This window comes from Myxocyprinus asiaticus, chromosome 24 (genome assembly GCF_019703515.2).
Source record: "Myxocyprinus asiaticus isolate MX2 ecotype Aquarium Trade chromosome 24, UBuf_Myxa_2, whole genome shotgun sequence".
Taxonomy (NCBI): domain Eukaryota; kingdom Metazoa; phylum Chordata; class Actinopteri; order Cypriniformes; family Catostomidae; genus Myxocyprinus; species Myxocyprinus asiaticus.
The window spans coordinates 19,700,670-19,723,685 of NC_059367.1; the positions used below are offsets into that span (position 1 = coordinate 19,700,670).

The following is a 23,016-nucleotide window of genomic DNA, read 5'->3' on the forward strand; positions in this document are numbered from 1 at the left end:
GATTTGTTTTTAGAATTTGTAGATAGTTTGTGTTTTGATGTTTTTATTTTTCCACAGGGTTTTGGGCAAAGTCTTATAGTACAAAATAATATTTCCCATTGTAGTTTCCCATTTATAGCTTTTTAGATCTGTGAGAAACAAGGTTTTTTTATTGTAAATCCAGGTCAAACCAATTGTACAGCATATTGTATTCATTGTGTTTACATACTATAGATGATATCAATTGGAAAAGATCCGGTGAGAGAGTTTGAAAGCTGTTAAAAAAGTCTAAGAGAAGCACACATATTTTCTTAATACTCCAAAATTTGTAAACAATGTGAATCAGACACAGGTCGCAGATACAGTCATTACTTCACAGACAGGTGCAAACAGCTTAAGAATGCCAGAATCACTCCTCAGCAAGGTTTAAATTGGCCCTCTGCTCCCTTAACGCTCTGAAGCCAGTATATCTTGATATTCTGCAGCAGCACTTTGGATGCACACAGACCATCAGAGAAGAAGTTTGAGATGCTTCACTGCTCACTGGCAGCCTATAGATGATTGGAGATGAGGCAAAGAGGGAGAAGGGGTGGTGTCTGTTGTTTTTCCTCATAGTAGCAGCTGAGGTACTACGAATGACTCACCTGGTGCCCATGTCCAGCCATGCTGAACCTTTGCCCTCACATGCTCTGTATTCTCCTTGGAGTTTATTCTCCCTTTTCTAATCCATTTGACAGGGATAATTTGGATTGTTTCAAAAGATGAAAAACACTTTGCATGAATTAAAACAGGAGTATAAACAGAATATGTTTTTTTTATTATTTATTCTTTTACTATGTTTCAAGCCTTGGATATTATAGCATTGGCATAATAATTAAACATGGTTCATTGATATGCTGGCCTTACATAAGTTTACATTAAGGTATTATTTACCTTTTTCTATGCCAACTATAGTTTATAGCAAGCATAAATTTGTAAAAGTAATTTATACATTATTAACAGGGTGCTTAAGGCTGTGCATGTTAATTTCCTTTACATTTTACTGCCTTATAGGGCTTAAAAATCAGTTAAACCTCAGAAGAGAATTAGAAACAATAAACAGCATCTGCAGCCCATTTAGTCTAAGGTTTATGTTGAAAGAGATTATGTTTTATTAATTATCACAGAAAACATGTTCATACCAGTAAATATTGACTATACAGTTGTTTTTTTTTTAATGGCAGGACCATTTTTACTGTTTTTACCCACAGCTATGAGAAATGTTCTCATCCAGTAAAATTCTGATCCTTTTTTGCCCAAAGACATAACTAAAATGCAGTTTAGGTTTTAATATAATTTTAGGCCACATCCACACTTATCCGTTTTCGTTTTCAGTAGCCTAACATCATAATTTTCCAAAGTATGCAAGAAGTAATGGCAGTTTTTGGTGGAGGAAACATCTATGTGGATGTGAAGCGTAAACGTTGCAAAATCAAATTCAAACGAAAACTAGGTTAGATTTTTGTAAGGGCTGTTGAAATTAGAACAAGCCCCTGTTCATATATTTCTATCTACAACTTTACATGTCTACAGTTTTTGGACTGTAGGCTATATTGTTAAAAGTTAAAAGTGGTTCATTGGAACTGTAACTACTTTTCAACTAACAACATTTTCTAGATAGATGATTATTTTTACAAACTCTGAGTGTTGATTCCATGCTTTTAAGCACACTTTTACAACAATAATGACTGTGTTATGTTGCTGAAATGCTCAAATTTGGAAAATCAGATGCCAAGTAATTAGACAATAGACCTAATTAAAAGTTGGCTGTAAAAGACAACAGACTTTTGCAGACTGTATCATCAATCAGTTAGGAAGTGAAGATTAAGTATGACAAAGGGAGAATTGGGTGCAAGTGTTGAAGTGTGTTACCTATTAACAGGTCTATTGATTTTAAAGGCTTATGTACTCTCCACTGGAGATGTTAATGGCTAGTTAATAACTAAAAGCCCAGGGAAGCAAATGGTTATTTTACTGTTGAGGGGAACTTTGTTTTTCCTTCACGTTGTTCTTTTCAAGGGGCTTTTACTGTATTAATTCTGCTATAGGTGGCTTGTAAAACCAGAGAACAAATTACAAGAAGCCTGAAACATATATATACATACAGTATATCACCGTCCAGAGAATGCTTATATATTAAGTTTATGGCATGGTGTAAATTTAGCAAATAATATTTTTTTATCCCACTATAGCAAAGGCAATAGGTTATATAGTAGTTCACAACATTATTGCAAAATAAGAATAGGAAATAACAAAACGTAGGAAAAGGTGTAAATTTGTTGAAACTGTGACCCTCGTCCAGTGCCAACATTTGCTTCGTGAGATATGCATGATTGTGCCAAAATGCCTGACAGGTTCAGTGAACTGTCCTTTGTCCTCATGACCTGTTGCGCTGCATTACGCTTCCTTTACTTGTCTTATCCTAACCTTTATGCAAAGCATGACACATCCCATCCTTGCAGGATTCCTTTTCCTTCTCTCTTTTACTCTTCTTCTTTACCTATCTTTATCTCAGTTGTTTTGCATGGTGAGCTATTTCCAAACCAAACATAGAACATTGCTGTTGAAATTCCCGTGGTGTGTGTGAAATTTGTAATGGATTGCCTTAAAAATGACAATGAATAAAAGAATGCCAACACTTTTTGAGAAGATTGCAGAGAATTTTTATTTATTTTTTGTATGCATGAGTTTCTTCTTCATGAATAATCCATCAGTTACAAACTGTTACAGTCTATTACAAACCGAAGCAGCCTTTAATGAGAGAACAGAGATTTTCTCATTAATTCATGTTAGATGCCTCAGTTGGCTCCCCCAGAGACAGGTGTGCATTTACATAAGTCTATTCACTGTATGTCCACTGGGTTTCTCATGTATTCTGAATGATTAGTCACTCTACTCTCTCCATGCGATTGATAGCAGTTGCAGTGGTGACGTGGTGTACATTGGTGTAGTTTCCTCTAAAACAGTGAAAGTAACAATAAATGTCATTAGCTAGTCATCCATTGTATCAAGAGAACAGTCTATTGTGTGCTCATTATATGTACTTGCTTGCTAAATGCTAAATAATTGCTTTGTAGTACATTTAGTCAGTTCTGTGTTTAGACTCAAAGAGAGGTGACTACAACAGGCCATCTTGATACAAATTAAAAGTAAAGAATGGGTAGAAATTTAGCTAACTGACAATGGTTAAGCAATAGAACCGCAAGCACTGCCCAGACTTGTCATTTAATCACAGTCCTTTTGTCATGGCAATGAAAAAGTTAGACAATTCATGGTGAACTTCCCATCCAATCAGTGCACTCCCTGGGGCCAGCTGGTGTGTTTCCTCCTTCAAGAGCCTCCCGAGCGTTTAATAATATTCACTTCTGACACATCAGCTGCATCACCTGAAGAGAGAGAGGGAGAGAGAGGGAGAGAGACAACTGATACTGAATTTATTCATTTTCTCTAGTGTAAAATGCATGGGCTAAATTGCCGTCCCGCATCTTGAGGCCTTCAGCTGTTCCATAATGAGTGGAACACTTTGAAATCAAAATCTATTTTTCACTGTTACCAAGGGAGATGGAGACTGATTGATAGTCCCTTCAAAGACCACTGTATAAGTTAATTAGCTTGAGTACTAATGCCAAATTAATTCTAGATATTTCTGTGAAGAAACAGAAAAAGCTGTTTTCATTGGCAGCTTGACTTATATCAGTCTAACAGAAAAAAAGAATGAAAAGTCTGGACAATGTTTTTTTTTTTTTTTTTAAAGAACAGATCCAAAGCATAGTCCGAACCATCTGGGAGGAAAGCATTCCATAGCATATAAAAATCCACAAAGAACAGAGAGACTAGTTATGGACTAAAAGTCCTTCATTATGTTGGCTTGACAAAGCCAACATACTGTTTTTCTACAGAATTGGTTTAGGCGTTTTTCTAAATCTTTAAACCTAGACCAAAATTTCTGACTGTAACAGAGCTTTTAAGCTACATCCACCAAACTTGGCAAAGACCTTTAGGCTCTTCTGGCTCAAGTTGCTATGACTTTTCTTACTGATTGGAAATTTCACTTTTCGCACAGCCAACAATCTAAAATCCCCTAAATCCCATAGACTTACTGTACATTGACAGAATGTTCGAACTCCAACTGTCAATTTTTTTTATGCATATACAAACCTACACAAGGCCTTTAAATTGCTTAAGGTGCTGTAAGCGATGTTAGCCATTCTAGAACTTCCACGAGACTTACAAGGTGTCCTAACCAGACGTGATGTGACACCGCAACCTGCAATAAAAGGTATCTTTTCCATGTTAATCAGAGTTTTTGTCCTAACCAGCCGCGACACGTGAGGAGTGTCAGGGCATTCTGTTTTCGAATGGGTTCTATTTCTGCAACGTCGCGCCAGGCAGCCCAGTAAACAAATGGGTCTAAAATCCTTTATATTACAGTATATTAAAGTCGGCATCTCACTAGCCTGAATTGCTTCCCTGTCACATGGAAATTGGCAAAATAACAACAGGAGTACCGTGTGAACATAAACAATGGTAACAGTCTGAATTAGGATGCGATTCATAAAGTATCTTGATGTAACCACATATTCAGGATTGGGGGGGGGGGGATTACTGATTTGATGTCAGCAAACCCAAAACGTTATGTTGCGTTCACGTCATGTCATAATTACTGTACTTATGAGATTCAGACTTGTAAAATGTGTTCACGTCTTCGTAGAACTTGTAATTAAAAGTTGTAAACTTGGAATTCTACGAAAGCTCCAACTTGACAGTCATGAAGTCATGTAAAAACAACCAATATGGCAGCAGCCTCAACAGTTAAAGGTAATAGTGAAAACATATTTCTGTTTGATATGTTATTTTATTATGCCATTGTTAACTGGAGCACTTTCTTTGTTCTTAAACATTTTGCAACAACATACTAAGGTAAATTAATTAATGTTGTTACAAATATTCTGCTATTATTAACAACAAAGCTGTTTTGCCATTATAAGTGTTGCCATGGAAGCAAATAACTTTCAAGGTCCCAGGACATGAATAGCTCTGAGAATCTCCAAGTTGCCATCTCGTAATTACAGAAATTCAAACACGACTTTCTATCTAATTATTTTTTTCAAATGAACTTTCAGACAAGGCTTTGCCAAACCAACACCAAAGTTTGTCTTGACAAACTTTACCTATCTAGTTTAGTAATGATTGAAGCTATTAAAAAGCATCTCTAGCTTTGTTTGTTAGTGCATCAGGCATTTATTTGCTGTCTGTTTCCATTCCAGCAGAGAGGACACTCCCTCTATGAGAGATTTGGCTGAAGGGAAGACAGGTCCAAGGTCATCAACGTGCTGAAAACACTAATGCTTTCTGCCAATATGCCGTGAGCCAGCCTGGCTTTTAAAACACAAAAAAAAATAAATAAAAAAAATAAAAACAATTCACTCCAATAAAAAGCATATGCCCAAAATAGAGAAACCAGGGGGAATTTTCAACAAAAGTCATCTGAAATCTGGGACAGCTAAAGACAAAGAAATCTAGCTATTAGACGAAGCATTTCATTGCACCTTTGCATATTTTTTTGTGTGAATTACAACTTTGACAGTCAATAATACATGGGTGTCTTAACAAGACACGACATTATATTCAGAGAGTGAATCAAATATCAAAATATTCTCACTAAAGGGCTGCACAGAAACAACAAAATCTACATTACAGATCTGTTGAATCTGTGTCTGTTTTTAAGACTTGCTAAAAACACAGGAATGAGTGAAAATAAATATATTTTATTAACTACAGAAAACAAACAAGCAAACACAAAACTCACAGGAGAGAGAAAACAAACCAGAATAAAAAAATAATAACAAGGAACAATACTGGAACAGAAGAACTGACAAACAAAATGATTCAACAAACACAAGAGGAAGAAGGCACAATATATAGATGAAAACACATGAGGGACAGGTGCAGACAATTAACATGACAAGGACTAAATGAGGAGGCGTGGCAAGAGGAAACAAATGGGCTAGGTCAGAAGAGCACATGGCAGACAAAAAACAGAGCCATGTGCTCAAACACAAAAATCAACACATTAACAGATAACAAGGAGAGAGCTATCAGACTGAGGTTGGTAAAAGGTACTATATAAATAGTTATTATTATTACATATTTATGATCCAAAAACATGAGCAGAGCATTTTGGTAAACATCTAATTTGTGTGTTAATTTGAGAAATATTTGAGCCAAACAACAGAATTCATTTTCAAATGCAGCGAGCAGTTTAATGTTTTTCTGCTTAGAAAATTTCAGACATTTGCCACAAATCAATCACTTTACTCAGAGGAGAACAGAACAACCTGATGTATCGTAATAAACTGCTAATGTATTGTTTGGTGCTGTTAAACTAAACCAAACTATTACAACAGGTTAAACTAAAATAAACAAAGGTTTTTGTGTAATCTTTAGTGTAAACTTGTTCGCTAATTAAGATGGTCTCCTCTGCCTGGCAAAGCTGGAGCTCAGCTGCCCCAAAACAAGTGCCCTTTAAAACCAGCCAACTGACTAGCCTGACCAGGCAGGGAGACCAGCTAAGACCAGCAAACCAACTTAGGTTGGTTTAGGCTGCTTTTTCAGAAGGGAATATACATCTGTGTTTGTGGAGATAAGGGTGTTGTCAAGCGACATTCTGTGGAGAGCGAGGCCGGGAGAGGAAAGCGGTAAGGATTGACACCTGTGGGAAATGATCTCTAATATCTGTTTTGTGTTGCAGTGAGAGCTGGAAAGGGATATAAGAGCAGTCCAGACCGCCGGAGGGGAGAGAGAGCGACGCATGAAGCCGTATTGTCTGTGTGTTGAATGTGCTGCTGAAAAGCATTAGTTTGTGTGTGTTATGCTGAAAGGTGTTGAAAATAAAAAGACTCGCATGGACTGTTTACATGGACCCCGCTTCCTCCTTCATGAATAAGCAAGAGATCTATCACAGTGTTCTCTGAAGATTTTATTTCAGGAAAAGTACACCCAAAATGTTTTATTCTGTTATTATATACAGTACCCACACATCATTCAAAACCGGTATGCTTTTATTTTTTCCACAAAACTCAAAATGAGATATTTTGAAGAATCTTAATGCAACTCTTCCATATAACAACAGTTCATATACAGTAGTACATCTGTTAAGCTCCAAAAAAGACATCAAAGCACTGTAAAAGAAGTTGAAATTACTCAAAAGAGAATGATTCATTTTGAAACAACATGAGCATGAGTTGATGATAAAATAATATTTTGGGGTGAACTATCCTTTGATACTTGAATGAATTTCCTTTGGTGTGACATCTCCAAGTTTTTCATGTACATTTTGAAATTATCTAATTAGATCTAACTAATGTCATAACTACAGAGCTTCAACATGACTGATATCTCTCTTGTCATTTACATATGCATTCAAACACATACATATCCATGACTCTCTTTTTCTCTCTCATTAAAGCTGTCTTGGCTCTTGTTGAATAAGGACCCCCTGTCTGGGACACATAATAAGCAGTGGGTACAGGGACTGTTGGATTGCTCCATGTCTAATTTAAACTACCAGAAGCACTACAGCTTGGCTTAAACTTCCTCGTATTATACAGGTGAATAAGGGTAAAGCCAAGCCTCTTTGACCAAATGAGAGATAGAGGAAAAGAGAGAGGGAGATATCACAGGGGAATAGTTTCATAAGTGACTTGTGTTATCGAGGCCACTGCAGCATTGTAGCTACTGTAATACCTGAAATTGCAATAAAATATTTAACATAAACTTAAAAATATTTAAAAATCTGCTCATTATTATAAATCTGAATAATGAAAGGACTCAATCACCATTTACTTTCATTATATTGAAAAAAGATACAATGAAATTGGATGGTGACTGAGTCTAATGTTCCAGACGGATCTCACAGTGAATTCGGAAACAGTAGGTTAACTTTTGATCTAAACTTGGTCTGTGTTTACCGAAATTCAGAGCACTGCCCTTAGTGGCCGAAGCGGGAAGTGTTTTTAAACGTAAGGGCATGTGTGAACTCCAGTTTCAAAAGCCAAAAGTTAGTTGTTATTAGCTGTAAATTATACATAATACAGTGAAGAGGAATGCATATTTTATTAACTCTACCACTTAACTCAACCCCCAACACTAAACCTAACCATTAGTGGAGTAAACATTTAATGTCAGAGAAGGAAAATGGAACCTCTGAATCATGCTTGTCACTGATTATGCGAACATGATTACTTCCTGGTTTTGTGGGACAAGAACCCAGGTCTCCCACATTGCTAACGCAACACACTATCACAGGGAATGGTAATCACATTTGAACTGATGCAAAAATGTCTGATGGGAAATGGCGCTTATCAGTGACTCTGCATAATGGGGTCGATGTCAGAGTACTGAAACATTCGGAAGCAACTTCCTGTGTGATCATGTTGAACATTATGCCAAAAATCTCTTGTGTTCCATGGCAAAAATGAAGGAATACGAGTTTGGAACATCATAATTTGATGACATAAAATTATGTCAGAATTCTAATTTTGGGCAAACTATCCCTTTAAACAATTGTACACATAAGAATAACCTCATTTTATAAATGTATCTGTCCTAGAATTGTAAAACCATTCTGTACCACATTTTGAGAAGCGTTTGATATAGTGGGACCAATAAATCTTATGTCACTAACTATTGGGTTCTTGTTTTTCCAACACTTTCACAGTTGAGATTACATGACAACCTAGCTAGAATATGGTTATGTTAGCATTAGACTTGCTTGTAAAATAGCAAAAAATAAACACATCAGAGCTTACTGTATAGGTGTGCCACATCACCCTAATTCAGCCTACTCTATGACTTATTTGTGCTTAAAGTTATCAAGGCAAAACATAGAAAAGCTTGAGCCTGCAGAAGTGATATGAGAATGTGTGATGTATAAAATCCAGGGTAAATGTGTTGGATTCTCATACTCCTACTCCTCTGGAATGTTCCTCCATTCTCAGTTTGATCTCAAATCACAACAGTTCTTCTGGTCTCTGATCAGCACATCTGCAGTGCAGGATACAGCATCATCTCCCCAAGCATAATACAGTTCTTCCCTCTCTAAGTCAGAGTATTGAGAAAATAAAGAATAAATAAAAATACAAAAAATAGCTTAAGAAATAACAGTACTGTATGTTCAGTATCAGTCAGTTGCTGACCATTTAAATAAAGAATACATTCAAATAAAATAAATAGCTAAATAAATATCATTACAGTATGTTTAGTATCAGTCAGTTGCTGACCATTAAAATAAAGAATACATTCAAATAAAATTAATAACTAAATAAACATCAGTACAGTTTAGTATCAGTCAGTTGCTGACCATTTAAATAAAGAATATATTCAAATAAAATAAATAGCTAAATAAACATCAGTACTGTTTAGTATCAGTCAAATGCTGACTATTTTAATACTGCCAGTCAATTATTGGCAGGTTGTAAAACAAGAAGCATTTACACCTGCCGAGACCAGAGATAAACGGCAGCAGCGGTGTTACACCGTATTCTCTTATACAAGTTCAGGGGAAACTTTCAACGGTGGAAAAGCAGACTTTTAAACATTACATTTTGTAAATGCAACAACTGGAATTGTTCAGTTGAAGGGGGTACCAAACTTGTAAAAACAGTTTGGTGAATACATGTTTACACATTAGCTTCCACTCAGCTGACAACAATGAAAGTAGCTACGTGGTTAGCTAGTTAGCTATAAGCTCGTTGTCACGGAGAGTAAAAGATGGACTTTATTTACTTTCCAGCATTGTGTCTCACCAACTAGGTAACAGCATAGCAAGAAATCAACACTCAACAGACACAATCCACCACCGCACCGTTGTCTGCTGAGCTGCAAAAAGATGCTCTGATATTTACTTTTCAATCTGCTACATTACTTACTGCACTGACAAACTATAGCTGGCTAACAGCAAACAGACATGAGTGACATGGTTGTCAGGGACAGGGTTAACGTTATATTAGTTATATTGAAAAGGGAAAATGATGGGGTCATTTTTAAATAACTTTCCAGTATGTATTTCACAAACTAGTTAGCAGCTTACCGAGAAAAGGCCGCTCAACTCCGCACTGCCTAACTCTGCCCTGTCTGCAGAGCCACCATCAGTTCAGAGTCAGCTCTGTAAACAGTGGAGTCGGAGCACGCTCTGCTGGACAAACTACGTAATAACACCAATTCTAAAGCATTGTTTTCTGCATTATATGTTCTGAAAAAGTTTTCATATCTGCGCATATCTGTAAAATATATGCCGATACCAATATATCGGTGAAAGGCTTATATCGGCCGACCGATATTTCAGTCGGGCACTAGAGAAAACACTGTAAAATGCTTGAGCATTGAGTGAGTCTCAGTGTATAAAAAGGTTGAAATAAGGATGAATGAAACCAAGCTTCAAGCAAGCTCAGTTCTTTTCTTATATTCTTACTCTACACCAGCAATCAATAATCAAGACCAGTCAGCGCTTTGTGCCAAGATGTTCCTATTCACAAACCAACTTGGAGTGGTAACTAGAGTCAGACTTGTTGCTCATTGGAGGATTAAAAGGATAGTTCACCCCAAAATTAAAATTCTGTCTTTATTTACTCACCCTCAGGTCGTTACAGACCCATATGACTTTCTTATCTCTGCAGAACACAAAATTAGATGTTTTAAAGAATGTCGTAATCACTGATTTCCATAATAGCAGTGGATGCCTCATTTTAAAGCTTAATGCATGCATCATATTAAGTCTTCTGAAGGCATTCAATAATTTTTTTGGTAAACAGATTGAAATTGAAGTAATTATTCACTTTCAAATCAAATAAACTCATCATCAAATCATCATTCAACTCATGTACATATACAGAGAATAAAAATCCAATATGGTGAGACCTCAGTTACATTAAACCTTATTTGGTTCTTATGTCAAGACACACAAGCACAAATGAGTTTTAATAAGTGGAGCAACAGCAATTTTTCCTCCATGCATTCTCTAATAATTTCGATACAGCTCCACTCCAGGTTTTCCATTTTGCACTCACTGGTGAGAGAAACCCCACTCACAGCAGGAGTCTGGAAATCTGAGCACATACTCTGCTATGGAATGTAGCAAAAAAATAAGTGGAGTGCTACGAACACTAAAAACATCCCAGTCTTTTATACTAAATATCAGCACCTTTGAAACGCCTCAAGGCGAATCACCCTAGAGGACCAGAGCTATCTGTTTCATATTGGTAATTATTAGCCTTGATGACTGGTGTAAGGTTAGACCCTGGAATCAGGAAATAACTTATCAACCAAAACAGATAGGACTATCCAGCCTGATGTTCAACCATGCGGTGATAACACAGAGAGTTTGATTTACTCATTTAGGCCAATGGCTCTTTCTCACTGGCTGCTGTAGGGAGTCAGTCTGTAGTTTCCCTTTGGTGGCTGAGCCAGCGGTTGGCCATCATTCTAGGGGATGTTAGCCAGATATAAGGTTGTTTGTGCTGGATCATCTCAGTCTAGAGAGTGTTTTAATGTGGATATGGCCTCATCTGGAATGCAAACAGTCCCCCTGATACATCAAACCATTCATCCTTTATGAGGACAGTGAGCCTGTGCAAACACCAGAGGTGAATAAAACATAACTCAACTGGAATGACTATAGGACAGCCTGGCTCAGTTGCATATTTCGTAGCAGCCCCAATCACATACCGACAATCTCCCAATACGTGGATACAATAGTAAATAGAGGCATTTGGAATATTCAGTCTTTCTAAATATGTATTACAGCCAGGCATTGACACAAGCTGGTGAATGCTAAATTACAACGCTCTGACATCTCTATGTATGAATTATACATTGATCCACTCTTGTTTTGTTCATATCATACTGAATATGAGGCACTGACATTAATGACAGAGACAAATCCTTATGGATAATCTGTTCACACTGTAGAATGGTTTAAGTGGAATTTTTTACGTGGTGCGCATTCTTTGTACATTTAAATTGATCTGAAACACCTAAAATGTCTCACTGCTAGATGTGCTGTAAATCTACCAGTTGAACTGCAGTCAAGTTGTAATGTAGGCATCAGGCTGGTTGGGGTTGTGGCAATTTCAGTTGCTGTTCCCATCTGTGATGCATGATCATGCAACAGATTGAGAAGGGGATGCTAATCTAATGCCTGCTAATTTAATCAGACTGTCAGTGGTGTAAATGTTCCCATCTACTGTAACAGAACTTTCGCCTACAGAGGTTAAATTGCTCATATTTAAATTTGAACTGAAATCACAGTATTTCACTAATAGCTTTTGAATCTTAAAGTGAAATGTGTAGATTTCTGCTGTGCCTATTTACATTAGTGCATTTGGCAGATGCATTTATCAAAAGTGACTTTGTGCATTCAAGATACAGTATACACTCACAAAGCACCTTTTTAGAAACACCTGTACACCTACTTGCATGCAGTTATCCAACTACAGTTGCAATCAAAATTATTTAACCCCCCTAAGGCAGTAAGGATTTTTAAAGGTAAGCTTTTCTGATGACCCAGAATTTTTAAACTTTACATCTATATCAGTTGAGTGACACATTCAAAGTCATAATGTGAACATATAACCTAATATTTCTAAATAGCAAAACATTTTTTAAAATACAGCCATGTCATAATTATTCAACCCCTATTGCATGTAGCTGTTTCTTAAATATGTAAGGCTACACAAATAATTGTTTTAAAACAAAATCAAGTCATCAATCTGCAATGGCACTTAAGTTTTAAAATTTAAGTTTAGTGTTGTAAGCAAAAATTTATTTCTATGCAAAAAATGCAATAAAAATAATCTGTCTCAAAAGCTAATAGAGGAGATTATTTCATCACACAAGAAAGGTCATGGCTAAAATTCATTTTCCAATAGACAAAGTTGGCAGTACCATTCACACATTTTTTTAAATATGGTAGAACAGCAACCTTCTTGGGGTGTGGAAGAAAGCAAAACTTCACCAAGGGAAATGTTGACTTGAATATTCGAGAAGTAATTAGGAAAGACCTGTGGAGTCCTCTAAGGTTTTATAGACGTATGACACTAAACTGAAAATGAGTTTTAGACCCATGGGTCAGCAGTACATCTGGAGTAAGATGACAAGGTGATGACAAGAACGACACCATCCCCACAGTCAAGCATGGAGGTGGGTCAGTCCTGTTATGGGGGTGTTTTGCGGCTGCAGGAAAAGCTATCCTGACTATGTGACTGACACCATGGATTCTTTCAGGTATCAAGCCATTTTGGCATGAAAAATGTGATGCCTTCAGTGTGTAAATTGAAGCTCGGTGATCACTGGACTTTCCAGCAAGACAATAACACCAAGGATACATCCAAGTTGTCCAAAATCTGGTTCAGGAATAGGTCGTGGAATGTCCTTAAATGGCCCTTTCAGTCCATCATTAAAATCCCATTGCAAACCTTTGTTGGGATTTCAAGGAAGCAGTGGCAGCACAGAAACCAAAGAATGTCAATGAGCTGGAAGCTTTTGCTCATGAGAAATGTGTAAAAATTCTAATAGAGGGGTGTCCGAAGCCTGAGAACACTTACCTGAAACATTTATTTGCTGTTATTAAGGATAAAGGATGCTCCACAGATGATTGACTTTGGGGGTTGAATATTTTTGACATGACATTTGTGGAGAGAATTTGTTATTTTTTATTTAAACATTTGGGTAAACTGAACTCTTTGTTCTCAAAATCACTCAAATGTGTATTAAAAACTTACTTTGACTATAAGTGAGGTTTTAGTTGATGTTTTAATTCACATCACCAGAATGTATTGCTGGTCTGGGGGATTGAATAATTTTGATTGCACCTCTAGCAAAACATGTGGCAGCAGTGCAATGTGTAAAATCATCAGAAATGGGTCAGGAGCTTTAGTTAATGTTCACATCTGCTATAAGAATGGGGATAAAATGTGATCTCAGTGATTTGAACCGTGGCGTGCCAGTCTCTAGAGTTTACTCAGTATGGTGCAAAAACTAAAAAACATCCAGTGCTGTGGATGGAAATGCCTTGTTGATGAGAGAGGTCAACAGAGAATGGCCAGACTGGTTCAAGTTGACAAAGGCTATGGTAACTCAGATAACCACTCTGTACAACTGTAGTGAGCAGAATAGCACCTCAGAATGCACAACATGTCGAACCTTGAGGCAGATGGGCTAGAACAGCAAAAGACCACATCGGTCACTTTATTAGGACAATAGTGTTCCTAATAAAGTTCTCAGTGACTGTACATTTTATCAGTGCACGTTCTCTAGAAATGAAACCCTTGATTTTGGCATGGCTAGCACCATGCTCTCTCTGCCATTTGTAAGCAATTGTAAAATCAGATTAATTCTGAATAATTTCCCATACACTGCTTAAGTAACTGTACTGTATATTGTTTGTGGCAGAGTTTGAGCTTTAGAGTACTGAACTATTCTGCCATCTTCTGGTTAAACCGAGAGCCTATAATTCACACAGCCTAAACCAATGTTTCTTCCATACTCTACAAATGAGACAGAAATATTTATTGCTTAGACAGTCTACAAAACCATATGCTGAAATTACTTTGGAAACATTCCTAATAGTAAAACAGATTTATCATAAGCAATAAGCCACAGGCAAGCTGATTTTGGCCCAGCAGTACAAGAAACAACTATTTTAATAAAATAATAAAAATAAAAAAATCTGAAAATAACAGTGTGTCTACCACAAAAAGGAGCCTGGTGATGCTACATATGTAAGTCATGCTACATAAGAAAATTAAGTCAAATTTAAGACAGTGTTACCATGATGAAAAGAATACCATCAGAGTTAAATAGTTTGGTAGGAACACAAGCTTTCATGAAAAGAAAAAATGCCTTACATATTATAATTAGTTACTGGCACTGCAAGTTACAGAGACATAACCACAATACTGTTGATATCTAAATTACAATAATACATGGTAACTAAAAATAAAATACTTAATGATGCTTACAATGGAGTTGTCACATATGATGTGTTAGCCAGTGCTGTGATGGAAACAATTCTCTTAAATTAAACGTAAAGGCAAAGGGCAAAAAAAAAAGGTCTCATACAGATGAGTTACTCACATTAAATGTTTATCGTTTCATAGTGGAAGTGGCAGCTTCACTGTACATAAACATCACAAATCACTCTATTTAGATCTGATTCTCTTTATAGCTGCTTCAAGGGGGTCACCTGCTGGTTTAGGAAGATCAACTGGAGTAAGGGGATACTTTTCATGGAGGCCCAACAACACTTGCTCACCTTTGAGTTCCTCCTGAGGTATGGTGAAGTTCTTGAGGAGCCACTGCTCAATCTGCTCTCTGTCTAACGTAAGGTTCAAGGCAGAAGTCACTGGTCGTGTTTCAGAAGGTATGAGTGCAGCTACAGCGGTAACACAGGTGTGGTCATGGATACTGATGCTGTCCATTGAAGAACACATCTCTCTAGAATTGGCGCTACCCATTTGAGGGCTCTTCTTCTTGGGTCCTTTCATTTGAGATTCAGGTGATGTAGGTGATCCTACAAGTTTAAGCATAGTGATGGATTCATTGTCATCCGGAGGAAGGATGCTGCTGACCATGACAACATCTTCTGATTCAATTCGGATGAGTTTCAGACGCTTGCTGTGTGGGCTGTTCTCTCGATGGTACGAGTCAGTGCTCATGTCTAAAAGGATGTAGTCGGAGTCTCGATCCATCTCTGAATTCTCCTCGACCACAGTAATGTCCGGGTCCCCCTCATCATGACTAATTTGACTTAATTTAGATCCAGGAGATTCAAACACCACCCCCCGAGACTCTGGACAAGATGCTCTTTGAAAGACACTTGTCATACTGTTTGTGGAGGCCTGAATTTTAGGCTGGGTCATCATGTAGTGCTGGACCGACTCTGGAATCACTAGCTCTCTGTGCTTCTTGCGAGGGCTCAGAAGGGAAGAGAAGTAAGGCAAGCAGCTGCCTACAATGGGCACCAGTGAGATGGGACGCAGGGCTGACACAAAGTCCTCAAGTTCCTGGTAAGAGGAATGGTCAGAGTAAGGCACCACATGGACGTTAGGGTGGCAGGAGACCATGGGGCGACTGGTTGGCAGTATAGCTATGGTAGGCTGCTCCTTATTCCAGGCCAGCAGGTTGGCGGCGTTGATCTTAGACTGAGCGACTACACGAATACGGCCCGTACCAGGTTCGGTGGTGAAAACATCTGGGAGCTCCAGAACTCGCAGGGTATCTAGACGCTCTATATCAACCTCCACCCATGTTTTAAACTCCATAGCCAGCTCCACCAACAGAGACTCTTTACCCAGAGAGTACAGACCTGTAAGGTTTAGATAATTAATTTTAAACTAATTATTGTAACAAATCAGAAAAATTATTCAAAATGCATTGTGACATGAATTTAGTAACTTAGTCTCTTTGCTAAGCCATAAGGCTTTTTTTTTTTTTTTTTCAACATAGGGCTGGGCGATATGCAAGCAATATGTTCACAATATTTTTACACGAAAAGATCACGATATCCGATTACATCATCCACTCCCAGGCTGAGGGATCTGTGAATATTCTTGCTTCATTTATTGTGCTTTAAAAGTTTAATTAATTTATTGAAACACGAAGAGCTCAAACCAAAGATATTTCAAAAATTCAAATTACACTTCAAATGAAACGAAAAACCAGTTAAAACTACGAAGTGGTCAAAAAAAAAAAAATTGTATATAACCACCCTTTCCATTTGCCATCACGCACGAATCTGTCAACAACTAGGTGGAAAATTACAGATTACAAACAAAGAAATTTTTTTTTTTTACAAATACATTTACAAATACAAATTAAGATCTTAAGACAATTATAAATGTAAACATAACATTAATAATAATTTAAATATAAATGGTTCACACATTTATAGGCTATAAATTGAACCTGCAGAGTTGAAAAGGCCACCGAGAATGCCAGTGAGGGAGAGAGTCGGGAACAAGGAAAGCCTGAAGTTGTGAAGCTAAAGTGCATGAACTGTTGTCAAGCTGAAAACCATTAAACCTTGACTTACTTGGACTGCCACCCCACTACCCGCTTCGTTCCTTATTCCTGAAACCTTCTACACGGTGCATCAGAGATGCGCATTGGTGGGTTTTCTTTCATCAGTTCGTCAAAATATATTAAAGAGTTTCCCTAAAGCGCATGTCTTTGTGTCTAACAGCATTTCTTGTCATGTGACATTCCAAAACATCTTACAGTTAGCCCACCACAGTGGTGGGTAGATGAGCAAGATTACAAGCTATGTGCATGATATAGGCTACCCGTATTTGGCGGGTGCTAATTTCATTCCCCTGTAGGCTACTACTTAATATTTTTGGCAACATCCCAGCTCCATGGTTTTGTAATTTCCTGATAATGTTGATCATCATCTGTCAATGAGTGTCGCAATCAGCATCAGAATATTTGTCAGATATTGTCGATATACGATTACATTGTTCAACACATCCCAGATTAAACTATATTTAGTTTGTCATTGATTAATTTATACAAAGGCCCTAAAAATGTCTGGAAAACTGAGGCTCATTTAAAAGTGAATAAACATAATTCCAGTAGATTACAAAATATCAAACCAACTATTATTTTAAATATAGCCAATAAGCACACTTTTTTGAGTTTGTTGGCATTAAAATGTATATATTATATATATATATACAGTTGCAATCTAAATTATTCATAAATTATTCATGATGACAAGAACGACACCATCCCCACAGTCAAGCATGGAGGTGGGTCAGTCCTGTTATGGGGGTGTTTTGCGGCTGCAGGAAACGGCTATCCTGGCTATATGACTGACACCATGGATTCTTTCATCAGGCCATTTTGGCATGAAAAATGTGATGCTTTCAGTGTGTAAATTGAAGCTCGGGGATCACTGGACTTTCCAGCAAGACAATAACACCAAGGATATATCCAAGTTGTCCAAAATCTGGTTCAGGAATAGGTCGTGGAAATGTCCTTAAATGGCCCTTTCAGTCCATCATTAAAATCCCATTGCAAACCTTTGTTGGGATTTCAAGGAAGCAGTGGCAGCACAGAAACCAAAGAATGTCAATGAGCTGGAAGCTTTTGCTCATGAGAAATGTGTAAAAATTCTAATAGAGGTGTGTCCGAAGCCTGAGAACACTTACCTGAAACATTTATTTGCTGTTATTAAGGATAAAGGATGCTCCACAGATGATTGACTTTGGGGGTTGAATATTTTTGACATGACATTTGTGGAGAGAATTTGTTATTTTTTTATTTAAAAATTTGGGTAAACTGAACTCTTTGTTCTCAAAATCACTCAAATGTGTATTAAAAACTTACTTTGACTGTTTACTGAGGTTTTAGTTGATGTGTTTTAATTCACATTACCAGAATGTATTGCTGGTCAGGGGGGTTGAATAATTTTGATTGCAACTGTATGTGTATGTATGTATATATATATATATATATATATATATATATATATATATATATATATATATATACACACACACACACACACACACACACACACACACACACACACACACACACACACACACACACACACACACACACACACACACACACACACACACACACACACACACACACACACACACACACACACATTCATTGTTCAAAATTAAGACAAAGCATTTGGACACTTTCTGATGGAACAATCCACACCAGTTGATTCCTCTGCAAGAACACCTTTGTGAACTTATGGGTAACTGACCGTGGGGCAAGTAAATGCAAAAATCGATAAAAAAAGTCAAGTTAGTTCTATGTTTGGATATATCAGTTCGTTTGATATTTTGCTAATGCAATAAAATTATCTGTTGCTTAAGTGGCTTTAAGTGTCCAAATACTTTTTTGGGGTCACCATTGCGCTGCTCAAATCTACTTTGAGATTACACTGGCGGCCAAAAGTTTTTTGCTCTTATAGAAAGAAATTGGTACTTTTATTCACTAAAGTGGCATTCAACTGATCACGATGTATAGTCAGGACATTAATAACATGAAAAATAACAATTACTTCTTAAACCAGAACTTCTTAAACTACTTCAAAGTGTTCTCATCAAAGAAATCCTCCACGTGCAGCAATGACAACTTTGCAGATCCTTGGTATTCTAGCTGTCATTTTGTCCAGATACTCTGGTGACATTTCACCCCACGCTTCCTGTAGCACATGCCATAGATGTGGCTGTCTTGTCGGGCACTTCTCACACACCTTACAGTCTAGCTGATCCCACAAAAGCTCAATGGGGTTAAGATCCATAACACTCTTTTCCAATTATCTGTTGTCCAATGTCTGTGTTTCTTTGTCCACTCTAACCTTTTGTTTTTCTGTTTCAAAAGTAGCTTTTTCTTTGCAATTCTTCCCATAAGGCCTGCACCCCCGAGTCTTCTCTTTACTGTTGTACATGAAACTGGTGGGAAGCATTCAATAAAGCTGTCAGCTGAGGACACATGAGGCGTCTATTTCTCAAACTAAAGACTTTAGTTGTACATCTGGCCTTCCACTTCTCTTTCTGTCCTTGTTAGAGCCAGTTGTCATTTGTCTTTGAAGACTGTAGAGTACACCTTTGTATGAAATCTTCAGTTTTTTGGCAATTTCAAGCATTGTATAGCCTTCATTCCTCAAACAATGATTGACTGATGAGCTTCTAGAGAAAGCTGTTTCTTTTTTTAATAAAAAAAAATAAAAAATAAAAAAAATAAAAAAAAAGGCAACTCAAAAACAAACAACAAAGACAATGTTAAGCTTCATTTAACGAACCAAACAGCTTTCAGCTGTGTTTGATATAATGGCAAGTGATCTTCTAGTACAAAATTAGCTCAATTACTCAAGGTTAAGGTGTTGGAGTGATGGTTGCTGGAAATGGGGCCTGTCTAGGTTTGATCAAAAATGAATTTTTCAAATAGTGATGGTGCTGTTTTTTACATCAGTAATGTCCTGACTACATTTTGTGATCAGCTGAATGCCACTTTGGTGAATTAATGTACCAATTTCCTTCCGAAACAACAAAATCTGTACATTATTCCAAACTTTTGGCCGCCGGTGTATGTCAAACATTTAGTCTGAGTTTTGTAGCTTTTGACAGATATAGTATGTTAAAAGGCTGAGAGTCTCACCAATAACTACGGTGTATCCGGGATGAGCCCTAATGATTTCTTTAATTTGCTGAGTGGCTCGCTGACGAGAAGGTACGGCTCGAGTCGGGTCACAGTTTGTGTTGTCCAGATATAGCTCATCAATATTAATGTTGTTCCTCAGACATTGCTCACGGAGCATGGACGGGGTATAACGGAAGTCACCTATGATAATACAGTTAAATGTGATAGAAACACAATGAATTTATAAGTATTAACAGTACAATTAAAAGGTGAGCATCCTTCAAAAATATCTCAGCAGCAATATCCCACTTAAGGTTTTATTTTCTTAAAGAGAAATTGTTAGTTTACTGTGCATCTCTATAACATTCACTACTAAAAATACAAACACTCACCAGTGTAGAGTATCGTGCCAAAGTATCCCTCAAAAAGAAACATAACTGCCCCAGGACAGTGGTTGGCATCTATTAGAGTAACTGTCAGTCGTTCTTTCCCAAGATCATCTAATAACAACATGTGGGCTTCCCCGATCTCCAAGGGACGAATCCATTTCTCTTTGACCTGTGGATCAGTGGAAAACAAGAGGACACAAAATATGGATTTGTGAATTAAACTGGAAAATGGGTCTCATGTGTGGATTCAACATTTAAAGCCATTTTGTTTTCACAGTAGCCATCATGCATGTCAACTGGTTATCCGGTAATAATAATCATAAAAATTAGAAATCTTTTAAAAGTTTAGTTTAAAACACATACCAAGTTAATAGAAATGTAATATTTATGTCCATGTTGATTTCATACATTTTGAAAAACATTTATAGCATTAAAAAAAAGATTTATTGACTTCAAAAATGTCAAGTGGTGTGTAACAATCAGGTAAAAGGTCAAATCAATTTTTAAAACAAAATCGTTTCACTGCTTTTTCTTCCTTTTAGAAATATTAATGAAATACTGTTCCAAACTAATTATGTCAACATTACTTGATTCAAGAATTGCAGCTTTTAATAAGACACTTTTTCTTGCCCCTCCCTAAATATCAATATTACTTTGAAGTTGGAAATTAAAAAATATGCAATCATAGAGGAGGTGAGTTCAAAAAGTTATTTTGTGAGAATTGCATTAGTACTGTAATAACTTAATGGACAATAAATAAAATAAAATGAGTATCACTCACCTGCAGTTTGAGTTTGAGAAGTTTGGCAGTGAGAGGTGAGCAGTAGATGGGTCTGTGACTCCAGGTGGATGAAAGGCCAGATGTGTGATCCGCGTGCATGTGAGACAGGAAAAACAGACGGACATGATGGCACTTTCGGAGCTGCCAACAGTCTACGGCTATGGGAGTATTCGGTATGACTTTTCCGTTCATTTTGTGCTGCTTAGGGAGGCTCAACCTAACACGTTTTCCGAAACTAACGTGTTAATAAAGGCTGCATTTCAGTTACACAAGATTTGTTGATGTTCAAAAAGCGTGACTGCTGTAATATTGTGCGAGGTGGACAGCGGTGTTGTCAGCGAAGCAAAGGCACGAAATATACACCATGAACTGTCAAGGGTTTGTATACCGTTTTGCTGTAACAATGAAAATAACCCCAGCAGTAGCCAGCAACACTAGCGGTAAACTGTCATATATATTTAATCTGTCACTGCATGTAGCGACATCGCAAAAAACAGCGAGCAGTGTTTCGCGGAGTTTATTAAGGCACAAAATGTCAGGCAATAAAAATTATGCACGAATATAATAAACAGCGTTCTTGCCAGTTAATGCTCATCCGAATGTTTTAGCAGGTCGGTTAGCCAGGCAGCTGACGGTGTTGTTTTTTTGTGCAGATGGACCCCATGCTGGACTCACGCAGTCAGTTTTTGTAGTGCATTTACTATTTCAAACGGTTTAAGCGCGCTTTATAAGACACTCCTATACATTGGCATTTGCGGCTATTTTGTCCGCCAAAACAATACGTGTACAGTCACGCCTCCATCTCGCTCACGAGGTCATGTGACGTCATGCGTTGCCGTATTTCGCAGATGTCTTGGTTTGAGCTCACCCCTTATAACAATGTTTTTGTAGTAAAAAGTACAGTATCATGCTATTAATGTGGTTTAGTGACAATAGTCCTATTTTTTCTTTCTTTCTTTTCTTTGTTTTCTCATTTTTTCCCTTTCTTGTTACAGCTGCCCTCTTTTTTTCCCTGTAAGATGTTAGTATGGCATATGTATGTGTCAACAATTTAAATTGTTTTACATTGCTCTGTACAACGCTGACTAAATACCAATTTCTCATTCATCTTTTTGGGTTGGTTATTTTTTATTTCAGTTTATTACGGCGTTTGCCCTTGCCGCTGAGAGACCCTTTAGAGTTAATGAAGAGAGAAATTCACAATATAGACTATTGCATATTTTCTCAATTGAAATTCAGCGATGCACCCACATGGTGTCACTGTTTGCATATTAGCTAAATATTTCGCTTTACTGTGTAGATTTATATTTAAATACCGGTATATTATCTTTGAAATGTTTACTTAAGAAATGCATAAAAATGTGGCAAATGAAAGTCTGTTAGAGCGTTTCGGATCAAGTCCGGCAAAATCCTGCAATTATTTACGGCATGATTTATTGTACATTCAGCGCCCAATAATAATACACAAATGCCTTAGATACACAATGAGCCAAACTTTCCTTTAATAAGCAACACAGTGTTCCTTGTAGATTGAAGACTGCAGAATCCACTAGAGGTCAATATAACGCCATGATAAAATGCATTGGTGAAGAGTATCCATCCGAGGGCTTTTGCATTTTTGCACATACTTACTATTCACCTTATTCAGCTTCCGAATTTTGTCGT

The 23,016-nt window shown here is 37.2% G+C and overlaps 1 protein-coding gene across 2 annotated transcripts; it reads right to left on the reverse strand.

The window, feature by feature from the left end:
- Positions 1 to 3,229: 3,229 nt before the first annotated feature.
- On the reverse strand, positions 3,230 to 22,151 carry dclre1b (DNA cross-link repair 1B). 2 transcript variants are annotated; one of them, XM_051652478.1, is made up of 5 exons: positions 21,352 to 22,151; positions 20,574 to 20,739; positions 20,200 to 20,382; positions 15,329 to 16,381; positions 3,230 to 3,404 (listed from the first exon to the last, which is right to left on the reverse strand). In XM_051652478.1, the coding sequence occupies exons 1-5, from the start codon at positions 21,541 to 21,543 to the stop codon at positions 3,349 to 3,351; spliced, it is 1,650 nt and encodes a 549-aa protein (XP_051508438.1). In that variant the 5' UTR covers positions 21,544 to 22,151; the 3' UTR covers positions 3,230 to 3,348. The 2 variants fall into 2 exon arrangements, with proteins under 2 accessions (XP_051508438.1, XP_051508437.1); XM_051652477.1 differs by lacking the exon at positions 3,230 to 3,404 and having other exon boundaries at positions 14,700 to 16,381.
- Between the last annotated feature and the right edge of the window lie 865 nt (positions 22,152 to 23,016).

Excerpts from the sequence above, each read along its gene's own strand:
- dclre1b (XM_051652477.1), bottom strand. The coding sequence starts at position 21,543 with ATGAACGGAAAAGTCATACCGAATACTCCCATAGCCGTAGACTGTTGG. Across the intron at positions 20,740-21,351 it reads TTCTCAAACTCAAACTGCAG|GTCAAAGAGAAATGGATTCG; the intron begins GTGAGTGATACT and ends ACTGATCCACAG. Across the intron at positions 16,382-20,199 it reads CGGATACACCGTAGTTATTG|GTCTGTACTCTCTGGGTAAA; the intron begins GTGAGACTCTCA and ends TAAACCTTACAG.